The 12417-nt window shown below is 45.3% G+C and overlaps 1 protein-coding gene across 2 annotated transcripts; it reads right to left on the reverse strand.

Moving 5' to 3' along the window:
- Positions 1-5284: 5284 nt before the first annotated feature.
- Positions 5285-10018, reverse strand: LOC137033091 (uncharacterized). Of its 2 annotated transcripts, XM_067405186.1 has the most exons (8): positions 9775-10018; positions 9473-9590; positions 9304-9395; positions 9092-9209; positions 8646-8762; positions 7946-8137; positions 6701-6903; positions 5285-5947 (listed from the first exon to the last, which is right to left on the reverse strand). In XM_067405186.1, the coding sequence occupies exons 1-7, from the start codon at positions 9982-9984 to the stop codon at positions 6701-6703; spliced, it is 1050 nt and encodes a 349-aa protein (XP_067261287.1). In that variant the 5' UTR covers positions 9985-10018; the 3' UTR covers positions 5285-5947. The 2 variants fall into 2 exon arrangements, with proteins under 2 accessions (XP_067261287.1, XP_067261288.1); XM_067405187.1 differs by lacking the exons at positions 5285-5947; positions 6701-6903 and adding an exon at positions 7593-7657.
- Between the last annotated feature and the right edge of the window lie 2399 nt (positions 10019-12417).

The following is a 12417-nucleotide window of genomic DNA, read 5'->3' on the forward strand; positions in this document are numbered from 1 at the left end:
AAGAGGCGGGGGAGCAGGTTCATCCGGCTCGCCAGCCCATCCTTCCGCTTCAGAAGCCACAAGAGACATGGAGTCGTCGGGCTCTTCGTCAGATCCTCCAAATGAGACGAGGTCGCTCGCATCTGCAGAGGGACGCTGCTCTGGTCGGGAGAACAAGACGGGAGATTGTTCTCTAGTGGGAGAAGGCGAGGCACGCGGGGGCTGGGCCGGCGTGAGCTCACACGACTCCGGGTGCTGAGTCGCTCTACCCCGCTGTCTCTTCCTGGCCGGCTCGCGGGAGGAAGGAGACGGGAGGGCGCGAGCGGCGAGATCGCCTTCAGTGAAGAAGGCGACCCGCGAGCGCAGAGAACCGAGGCTCATGCTCTCGCAGTGCGGGCATGAGGCTCCAGCGAGCGCGCCGTCGGTGTGGGACTTGCCCAGGCACGCGACGCACTCGCTGTGTCCGTCGTCATCGTGCAGAGGGGCTCTGCACGTGCCACAAGAGTGGCGCAGCATTTGCAGCAATGCCGCGGCCGTTATAACGGCGATTGGGGGGGCTCTTTTAGAGCGGCGAGGGCCGCGGAAGCTCTTTTAGAGCGGTAGAACCGCTGAGGAAAACGCTCTTTTAGAGCGGCACTAAGCCGCGGAGAAACTCTCAAAGGCGCGCCGGATGGCGGCAGGAGACACGCTGAGAAGGCGGCCAGAAGCGGGAGCGGGAGGCGGGCGTCTCGAGGACGGCGCTCGGGGCGGCAGTCAGTGAGGGCGCCGGCGCTGTCTCCGACCGGCGAATTCAGCTGGGTCCGCTGCGGGGCCTCTTCAGACGGCGGCGGGAGCTTCTTGAAGGCGGCGAGCTTCCTCAGGCTTCAGGCGGAGATCAGCGAAGAGATGCGTTGTCGTCGCTGAAGGAGAAAGGACTGAAATCCTATGGCGAAACGCCTGCTTATATAGCCCTTTGCCCCGCCCATTTCGGCGGGAAAGTTTGCGCGCTCTCTCGCCATAGGTCGCGCAGCTATGCCGTGCCGTCATTGGTTCAACAACTTGTCTATGAGTGAACCAATGACGATGCAGTTACACTGCGTTATTGAAAAAGGCTTCAGTGACGGGGAAAAAGGGAGACTTTTCCCCATACGCAGTACGAGTGAAGTATCGAAAGGGAACACCTGTTTCTAATTCCAGTAATTGGCACGGAGACAGGATAAAACACCAGGAGAAGCAGGAGTGTGTGAGAGAGAGAGGGACTGCTGACTGAGAAACACTGGGACTGAGCTGGAGAGCACTACTGGAGTGAAGTCCGTCTGTGGATGTGGATTGTTTATTGTGCGTTGCACAGACTTTTGTTTGGACATCTTGTTATTGAAATCAAAACTCAGTCAGCAGTCAAAGTCGACCCTGTCCTCTTCCTTCCCTACGAACTTGTTACACTGGTGCCGAAACCCGGGAAGGAAGAAGGGAGCCGCCGCCATGCACTCGACCTCTGCCCAGCCGTTTGCGGAGATCATCTCATCCCTCGCGGTCATGCAACAGGAACATCATCAAGCCCTGCTGGACCTGCGTACGGATCAGGAGCGCCGCTTTGAGGCCATCATACAGGTCCAGCAGGAATACCGCGAGAGGTTCCGGAGCTGGATTGACCAGGAGGTTCGTGCTAAGACCACCAGCACACTCGCTGCGCCCACCCACCTGCCGCTGAATAAAATGGGGCCACAGGATAACCCAGAGGCCTTCATGGACTTATTTGAAAGCTGAGGCTTCTGGGTGGCCCCGGGGGGAGTGGCCGGTGCGCCTGATCCCCCTGTTATCAGGAGAAGCGCAGGTGGCGGCGCAGCAGCTCCCTGTACAGAACCTCCTGGTCTTCGACGATCTCAAGCGGGCCATCCTACAGCGCGTCGGCCGGACCCCGGAACAACATCGCCAGTACTTCCGCTCATTGGGGCTGGGGGAGTCCGGCCGGCCATTCCTGATGGCCCAACAGCTCCGGGACTCCTGCCGCAAATGGCTGCTGGCCGACGGAAGCGGCGTGGAGCAAGTCATCGATCGGGTGGTACTGGAACAGTTTACCACTCGGCTTCCGAAGAAAACGGCCGAGTGGGTCCAGTGCCACCGGCCCACGTCGCTGGATTCGGCCATCCATCTGGCAGAGGACCATATGGTGGCGTGCCCAGGGGTCGGCGAACTTTTACCACCAATCTCTCTCTCTCCTTCTGTTCCCCTCTTTCTCTCTAGACCTGTCCCTCTCCCCAGGTCTCGTCCGCCCGGCCCGTCTCGTGTCTCTGTCTGCTGTCGGGCTGGACCCCACTCCTGTTTCTCCCCTCTCTCCGCGCCAACAATTTAACCCACTCTCTGCCACGAGAGCGGCGGGTAGGTCTGGGCCGGTCTGTTGGCGTTGCGGGGACCCGGAGCATTTCGTGGACAGGTCTCCTGTCATTGAGGTGGGGACAATGATCCGGGTCCCGGACGATCCGCAGACTGCCCCTGGTCAGGCTGGCCGGTACCAGATACCTGTGAGTATCAAGGGGGGTACCTATCAGGCTTTGGTGGACTCAGGTTGTAACCAAACCAAACTTTCATCAAAGCCTGATTTCGTCCGGGGCATTGGATACAAGCCGCATGGTTAGGGTGCGGTGTGTGCACGGGGATGTGGTGGAATATCCTATGGTGCCAGTTATTATTCAATTCAGGGGTCAAAAGCATAGTGTTGAGGTGGCAGTTAACCCGCACCTCCGGCATCCGTTAATTTTGGGAACCAATTGGCCAGCGTTTATTGAATTATTGGGGGCTTTATGTACGGATGCCTCTTGGGGAAAAAATGCACTGGAGAGGAACGTGAGTGTGCAGGCGGGAGAGACTGAACCGGGACCACTGGGGACTGCCTCAGGGGAACAGAGCAAAATCGAGAGACTTATTCTCTCGGAGCGCGATGATTTTCCCTTGGAGCAGTCTCAGGATGAGACGCTGAAACGTGCGTTTGAACAGGTCATCACCATTGACGGTCAGCCTCTCCATCCTGGACAACTGCTTACTTATCCATATTTTGCAATTATAAAAAATAGGTTGTATCGAGTGACCCAAGATGCTCAGACAAAAGAAGATACAACCCAGTTGTTAGTTCCTAGGAGCCGGTGCAGGTGGTGCGCGGCTTGTCGTGAATGTCAGTTAGTAAACCCACCGGCCACCCCAAAAGCGCCTTTGCGCCCCCTCCCATTAATGCAGGTCCCCTTCGAGAGAATTGGCATGGACCTCATCGGGCCATTAGAGCGATCAGCACGAGTACATCGTTTTGCATTAGTCATTGTGGATTATGCAACACGATATCCCGAAGCAGTGGCTCTCCGCAACATTTCCGCTAAGAGTGTTGCTGACGCACTGTTTTCTTTAATCTCCCGAGTGGGGATTCCCAAGGAAATCCTCACTGATCAGGACACGGCGTTTATGTCACGGACGTTACGCGAACTTTATGAATTATTGGGCATTAAATCGATTCGTACCAGCGTCTTTCACCCACAAACGGACGGGCTGGTCGAACGTTTTAATCGCACGCTTAAAACAATGATTCGTAAATTCGTACAGGAAGATGCCAAAAATTGGGATAAATGGTTGGAACCTCTGTTGTTCGTTGTGCGAGAGGTCCCGCAAGCCTCCACGGGGTTTTCCCCCTTCGAGCTTCTCTATGGTCGTCAGCCTAGAGGGGTGTTAGACGTCATAAGAGAGGCTTGGGAGGACGGACCGTCTCAATCAAAAAACGAAATTCAGTATGTGCTGGACCTGAGAACAAAACTCCACACTTTGGGGCGGCTCTCTATGGAGAATTTGTTACAGGCCCAGGACAAACAGAGCCGGCTGTATAACAGAGGGACCAATTTGCGTAAATTTGCACTGGGAGATAAAGTGCTTGTATTGCTCCCAACGTCAAGTTCAAAATTAATTGCAAAGTGGCAAGGACCATTTGAGGTCACACGGCAAGTTGGAGAGCTCGATTATGAGGTAATACGCTCAGATAGGAGGGGAGCACGTCAAATTTACCACCTCAATCTCCTTAAAAAATGGAATGAGGGAGAATCAGTGATGCTGGCGACGGTGATTAGCGGAGAGGATGATCTTGGGCCAGAGGCGAATATAAAAAAAAGAATCTCTCGCACTGGCCCCAGGGGGAGATCATCTCTCGCCCTCCCAGCTCATTGATTTAACCAAATTACAGGCAGAGTTTGCTGACGTGTTTTCTCCCCTACCTGGTCGTACAAATCTCATTCAGCACCATATCGAGACAGAGCCGGGTGTGGTGGTTCGCAGCCGGCCGTATCGCTTACCTAAACACAAGAAAAAAGTAGTTCAGGAAGAATTAGGAGCGATGCTTGAAATGGGGGTAATAGAAGAATCCAGCAGTAACTGGGGCGAGCCCGATAGTTTTGGTTCCCAAAACGGACGGCTCAGATCGGTTCTGTGTGGATTATCGCAAGGTGAACACTGTGTCGAAATTCGACGCGTATCCAATGCCACGGGTGGACGAATTGCTTGACCGGCTCGGTACGGCTCGCTTTTATTCGACATTGGACTTAACAAAGGGATATTGGCAGATCCCCTTGTCGCCATTATCCAAAGAAAAGACAGCTTTCACAACGCCGTTTGGATTACACCAATTTGTTACTCTTCCGTTCGGGGACGGGAATTCACCCTCTATTCGGATCACGCTCCCCTGCAGTGGCTCCACCGCATGAAGGATACCAACGCGCGGATCACTAGTTGGTATCTGGCTTTACATTCTTTTAAGTTCAAAGTGGTCCACAGGCTGGGTGTTCAGATGGCTGTGGCCGATTTCCTCTCCAGAAATGGGGGGTGGGGGGGTGGGGGGGATGCAGGCCGGATGGCTCCCCGGCCTGAGTCGGGCGGTGGGGGTATGTGGCAGGGAGGGCGTGGTTCAGTGAAGTCTGCAGCAGGAGAGAGAGTCGGGAGACGCTTGGTAAGTGAGTGGGTTAATTGTAAATCACGAACACCTGTTTCTAATTCCAGTAATTGGCACGGAGACAGGATAAAACACCAGGAGAAGCAGGAGTGTGTGAGAGAGAGAGGGACTGCTGACTGAGAAACACTGGGACTGAGCTGGAGAGCACTACTGGAGTGAAGCCCGTCTGTGGATGTGGATTGTTTATTGTGCGTTGCACAGACTTTTGTTTGGACATCTTGTTATTGAAATCAAAACTCAGTCAGCAGTCAAAGTTGACCCTGTCCTCTTCCTTCCCTACGAACTTGAACTTGTTACACAAGTATTGATCCATAGGCATACAAAAAAAAGCCACATACCCTCTGCTGCTGCACTGCAGAATACACAAATGTGTGGAAATGCAAGTAATTAAGAATGAGTTTTTACTTCTTGGCCTAAATGTGGTGATAGAGGAAAGGTCATGAGGTCACAAGTTCCTGGCGTAGTCCTCATAATGTGCTTACCAGGTTTAATGCCTAATAGAAAATATCAAATTTTACATTCTGGTCTGAGGTGTGCTAAAGGGAACATCATGAGGTTAATAAAACTGACAAGATTCATTGCCTGGGAAGCATGAGATTGCCCAGCAAATTACTTAGAAATCTGTTCATAACTTTTGTCGTATACAAGTCAAAAGTTTGGCCTGACGTTGATGCACACAGGAACGTCACAATCAAAGGGGAGTCTCTCTTAAAGAAGTAGGAATACGCTACCCAAATATCATTTCAGCCAAGTAATTGCATCTGGTAAGAGCAAACATGCAAAGTTGACATTTTTGGCTGAGATTGGCAAACCAATACTAAGAGGTTTGTGCATCCTCAAGGATCATTAATGTGGTTACCAAATTGCTTGGTAATCTACATACAAAGGTTGAATTTTCAACAATATAGGATGCATACATATTTTGATGTGGTTAATCAATCAGCATACTAATAATATACAGATATAGGGCGAGTCCATTTCCTTCAACACAGTCCTTTGTGTAGCTTCCATCTGGGAAAATACAGAAAAACAAAAAAGCAAGAGGTAGGATAAGAAGGTAAAGTTCAACTGTTTGAGAATGAAGAAGGTGTGTAAAGCATTAATAAATACACAAATAAATTAAGAGTAACAGTAACAGGGGGTAGTCCATCAATGCAGCTAATGTAAGCTGTCCACTTGAAAAAGCCTGGCTTAAACTAACACTGTTTTTCACAGCAGGCTCAAGCCACTGCACTAAATTATTAGCCACGTCTAGTCAACAGTGACTTTAACCAGGCTTGAATAAGCATGCATTGTGCACGTGCACAGAGTACATAAGGAGCCCTGAAGAGTTGAGTCAATTTTAAGGCTTGAGTCATACAGTGCTGTTCCTCAAACTAAATGATAAACTGATCATCTCTTTCCTCCATCCAAAACTTCAACCAGCCGACAGTTTAGTGACTTGACCAGCTGACTTTACGACGAGCTGAATGGCTGCTGAAACAGGTGTTGTACCTTGCATTCGAAAACCAGCAACTGGCAAATTGTCGCCATCAGAGTCAAGCTGAGAAGAGCCAGTTTACATCACTGTAATGTTCCAAAATGGTTTTGTCTCATTGTGAATCTTTGGTGTGAACTGGGCTGAAGCCACAGTAATGGCATGGAACTCTTACTTGAATTATCAAGACTTATCAAAATAAGCCAGGCTTTTCCTTTATCCACCTTGATGGAACACCCCCAGTCTATTTTTGAGAACAAACAAACATATGAACAAATAAAATATACCTAAACTGTGTTTTCCTCTTCATCCTCACTGGTGTCTGGACTACTGAGGCCACTTGGATCTTCTGCTTCAACATGTAGAAGGACAGAGGCCTCAGGACCTAAAGCAGTCTTGTACTGTTGGAGGACAACTTGCAACCGTTCTGACACCTCTGACAGTCTTCTTCTTAAGAGACAGCAAAGTCCCTCATTTCCCTTGTCTACATCTCAAAATACAAAAGAGATTACATTTAAGACAAACTGCTTGTTAAGATTTCTTAATGAGGCCAAAGAACTTCAATGGAGTAAAAAGATTTCATCCATTCAAATCTACATACCAGGATGGTTGGCATTTTTTTATGTGTATTGTTGCCATGGTACCAGGCTAGCTTCTGTATAAACTGACTTGAGGCATCATGATCAGGCTCACTGAGGTGACTTAATGCAGTGAGGCCCAAAGCAACAGAAAACTACAGTTGTGTTAAAGTAACACATTGTGGAGCATTCAGGTGTTACATCCAGAAATAGGTGTGTTTGATGATGCTAAATTCAATGTTCAAAATTCTATTGTTAATTTCTCCTTTTATGTAACAGCCACAGTACAACAAATACAATAAATCTGTCAAGCAAATGTGAAACGTTTTAAAGCCTTACTGACTTGTTACCATCGCAAACTATAATCCCCATTTTATTGTGTACAAGTCAAATGTGGCAAAAAGAGCAATAACCATTCTACTCCATTCAAGTTGTGTGGCTGAGACTGATAATGTTTATTTTATTTTATTTTATTTTTTTCATTTGAAATTCATACTTAAGATGGCCGAATAAAATCACTATCCATTTAGTTCTTGAGAATCACTGCCAGGCTCTGCAACCATGTGCAGTGTTGTGCCATCTCCAATACCAAAATGCTTTTTTCCTCTTGTAGTCGCATCGCCAACATCACTTGGTCATGCAATTATTTCTTGATTGAAATGTTGGCTAAGAATCAATAACAGTTGTATGTATGCATGAGACAATCTTGCGTAATAGCATTGCAATGTTTTGTAACTACAAATGTACTTTATCAAATTGATACATAATAAGAAAACTGAAAATATATACAAACTAAATGAATATTACAACACTCAATATGTTACATGCATCTAAGGCATGCATGTAACATACTGAGTGTTGTAATAATCATTTAGTTTATGTGTGTTTTTTCAGTATAGTCTATACAGCAGAACTGTAAATAAATTCTTGAGAAGCATCTGGAAAATGACATACCACTGCCATGAACCTCCCATGGCCATATTTGAGACACACTGCTCTCTCCGGTAAGGGAATGCTCCACAGCAGCTACATCAATGTTTGTGGCAGAGTCTAGTACAAGACCATTGTATTTCTGCATCTCCTGAAGGAGGAGCTTTTTGTCTTCTGCCAGCTTCCTTCGAAGGCGGTGGCGAAACTTGCTGCCGTCTACAAAAATATTAAGTACAGGGATAGAAGTTTGTGACTGTTCAATAAAAAAAAATTATATTGCTCCCAAAATGTGAAAGCAAAACTGCATTAACTGAAAACTGATGTGAAAATTATAATTTACTTTGGCAAACAGGTAACTCAAAGGTCTAGCGTGTAACATTTAGGGTGATCTATTGGCAAGAATGGAATATTTTATATATATATATATATATATATATATATATATATATATATATATATATATATTAATAATAATTATTAATAGTATTACTTTATGTACACACTTTATGTAGTTACTTTTAAAAAAATAAATAAATTAATAAATAAAAAGTATAATAATACTATTACAATTTAAAATAAAAAATTCTACAGACTGGACAATTAAAGAACAGAATTCAACGATTGAGCTTAACTGCTACAGCATTATATACTAATTCTATGTAGTTGTTGGTGGAGTAGGATGCATACAGTAGCTTGATTTCATCAATCTATTATATAGTTATACCATTCTGGCGGTAGAGAGTTTGCTTCCGCTGCCTCACACTAAGGTAAAGGCCCTCAATTGACTGCTGAAGTCCTCTGTGTGTGGTGCCTTGAGTGGCATGAGATGTATCTGGTGTCTCTGTAGAATTAAGAGTGAAAACAAATTCACTGTTAAAACAACACAGAACTGTTTCAGTGTTTGAATTTATACATAAAACTTATTTTAATCCAACTTCATTGAACTTGGTATGTGCATTTCCTGCAGGGAAACTGGAATATAAAATAAACCAGACATATATATGTGGCATAACATTGGATGGTGGTCTTTGGTGGCAGGTGATGTCACCAACTGTTGTAATCCATCGATGATCAGCCTACTATCTTTGGCTGCTCTTTAATATCAAACTTAAAATTTCAAATAGTAGTAAAAAAGGAAATTTGTTGTTTCTTTTATCTGCTCATGCTTACCATCAGCTGCCCATTCCTTCACATCAGAGAGCCACTGTGACACCAATTCATCTGTGCAATGTAGCTCTGTTTTGAGTTCAGCTAGCCTTGCAGTCTCATCCTGGAGTCTCTGACAAGTCTGATAAACAGTGTTAATAATACAATAATCAGGATAAAAACTTGCCAAGTGCACACAACAAAAGGACACACAAAACAATTATTAGTAGACTTACATTCACATATCTTGTGGAAAGTGCCTGATGTAGAGAGAGACTTTTTTTGTGGTTCCACCCCATTGCATGCAAAGTAACCATGTCCACCCATGCTGATGAAAGCAAATAATGAGGTTATGATGCTTAATCTAATAAAATTATGTAGGAATTTTGCAAACACTCTGATCACCTGCTTTGGACATATATTTGGTAGTCAGGGCACAACGTGACAGGTAGCTGTTCACTTGCTCCACCTCCTCTCCGGCTGTTGTTCCTGCTCCTTCCTGGTTCCTACCACTCCATTTAATCTGTTAGTAAAGGGTGGAAGAAATTCAAATCAATTCAAGTCAATTTTATTTATATATCCCAATATCACAAATTGCCTCAAAGGGCTTTACAATCTGTATAAGAAATTGTTAAGCAAAAAGGCTACCTAGTATAGTGCTTGTAAACATTACAAATTTCCATATGATGCAAAAATATTATACATACCTCACACTTTGTAGCATGGGCTCGAGCATGCATTATGCTGAGGAAGGGTTTCATCTCGGTGAGCTCCTGAAGGGCAGGAAGGACTCGAGCAGCTTTCTCCAAGTATGGCCAGTATTTGCAAGCCACATCCATAGCAAATAATTTTGCCTTGGCTGGCATGAGCTCCTTCTGAAGATACAGGGGGTAGGCAAATATCTCCCCCCTGTACATATTAAGGGCTTTCAGCAGGAACCCATGGCGACACACAGCAACCTCCATCCCCTCTTCATCCAATTTGGAAGCCCTCCTTGAAGTCTCCCTCGCTGCTGTCCACTGGGAGTCCCCACATGTGCCTCTTCCCTGTGTCTATGACACACATAACAAACACAACAAATCAAATAAAAGCAATGAAGTCTTACCATATATAGCATTTATTCTCTCAGTTTGATTTTAGAGTAGTTGGTAGGCAGAAGTAGTTAAAGTGGTGTAGCGTATGCACACGTATCAGGATAGTCAATAAACTTTGGAGTTTCAGAACGCTTTTAACCTGGTGAACTTTGTTTATAAATCACTAAATCGGCGCCGGCGATGGTAAACAGAAAAGTCCAACTTCCTCCCTTTGGTGACTTCAAAAGGAGCACCCCCCCCAGAGACTGACCAGATCCACATTCCAACACCCCACACACACAGGGACACACAAAAACACACACACACATATACAAACATGCCTAGAGATGGTATGTACAGTTATTCTCAAGATATGACTGTGCCAAAGTGTACCCGCTATATTTTAAGTGCATATATGCTTCCTAGTGTTTAGATTTTAGAGTTTAAATGACTGTAGCCATTCTAGTTTCATTCCTATTAATGTAATTTTGTCTGTAAACCATAACTTCATCTACATGTTGTGTTTATGTGTCAAGTTTAGATTCCTCTGAAAGCTCTTCCTCTCTTCTATTCCATAATGTGTCTCACATCCCTGTAGGATGCATTGTTCTATTTGTTTAATGATACTGTGAAGAAAGTACTCTACTTCGAAATCTGATCTGAGAGCCATAAATCATGCAGATTAAGTCGTGAGGCCAATCAAAGGGAAAGCTTTCCCGCCAACTTTGCACCCATGTTATTGGCTACCCCACCTCAAGGAGGTGTGTCGGCTTATCTGTCATAAAAGCAAAGACGCACAATTTCTTGGGTGTTTTCCCGATTGTCTCTCGTCTGCTCGTGCACGTCCCTCTCGGACGTCTCCGGTGACCACGCGCTGCCATCGCGCTCACCTTCGGGACCGCCATCTTCCAGCAAAACTCACTCTCAAGTCCTCAGTTCAAACCTTCCCGCTGAACGGAAGAAGCCAACGAACTGCACCAGCGCTAAACTGAAATCCGACACACACAACCAATGCAAGTATACTGCCGTTTCTCAATCTTAGATAAGGAAACAGTTTTCCGCGCTGGCTCAAGGACTGTTTGTAAGTTTGCTACTTGCCTTCTCTCTTTCCTTCCTTTCCTACTTTCACCTTTGTATATATATGTGTATATCCTCTGTATATATTTAGACGTATAACCTCGGTAGTTGTTTCGTATATTAAAAACGCACTACATTTCATGCTTGTTGTTCTCCTGCTCATTCATAAAACCCAGGTCACTTTAACGTTTCGATCCTATATCCTTGCTACGTTTGGATGCTAGAAGAGGAAGTCTTTTTCTAATGGCCATAGGAAAAAAACCCTTCCTTTGATAATATTCTATGAGGAGCTTAGTTTGCTGGACAAACTAACAGTTTCTCTAAATAATTATTAAACCAGAACTAATCATATATGTAAGTGATTATAATAAGTTGTAATTAATTCACAATATATGTTTAATTCCCGGTTGGGTCGATATATGAATCATAATTTATTCATAACCAATTTATGAATTATTATATCCATATTTCATCCATAAAATGTATTAATAACTGTACGAACCGCTACATCGTTACATATATATTTGGTGGAGAATGAAGAGCACGTTTTAAAGTTGGTTTTTGTGTATGAGCAATCCAGAATAATTTTGTGTGATTTTTAATGTGTTTATGCGCGCTTTATTCAGTGAGACGACGCAGACGCACGCGTCCTCACTCTACACACCGTTAACAAGCTGCTGTTTGTGTCTAAAAACACTGCAGGCCTAGTCTTGGTTGACCGTGAAATAAACTGCAGTCCATTAATATTCAGACTTGTATGCGAAAAGGCGACAAAATTTTCTGCAATACAGCTAATATTAATTTCCGCTTGAATAAACGAGTTGAGTCGTATTCAGCGTGTTTTGAGATCGTGCGGCAAGATTCCCACTAAATCTCTTGAAAGGCCTTTATATTTACCCGCTATTAAATCTGAATTTCTTGTGTCGTCCAAAAATTCACAATAGCCAGTTTGCTCCTGGGTTACGTCGTTTGGACTAGCTACCCAAACCACGTGATCCCCGTTACAGATCTAATCGGAAAAGCAGTCTGTCTGATTTAACGATTGATGTGTGAGAGTTTGGAGCTATATCAGCATCCTGATCCAATGTTGATTTGTAACCCGCGGCGAAGGAATCCCGCAAGCGTTACATATTCGCGTGCATTAAAGTTTGCTCCAAAGGGACTGATTCCCAGAGTTGTGTACCTGTGAGTAAAACGGTA

The sequence above is a fragment of the Chanodichthys erythropterus genome, chromosome 12 (assembly GCF_024489055.1).
Source record: "Chanodichthys erythropterus isolate Z2021 chromosome 12, ASM2448905v1, whole genome shotgun sequence".
In the NCBI taxonomy this organism is placed as follows: Eukaryota; Metazoa; Chordata; class Actinopteri; order Cypriniformes; family Xenocyprididae; genus Chanodichthys; species Chanodichthys erythropterus.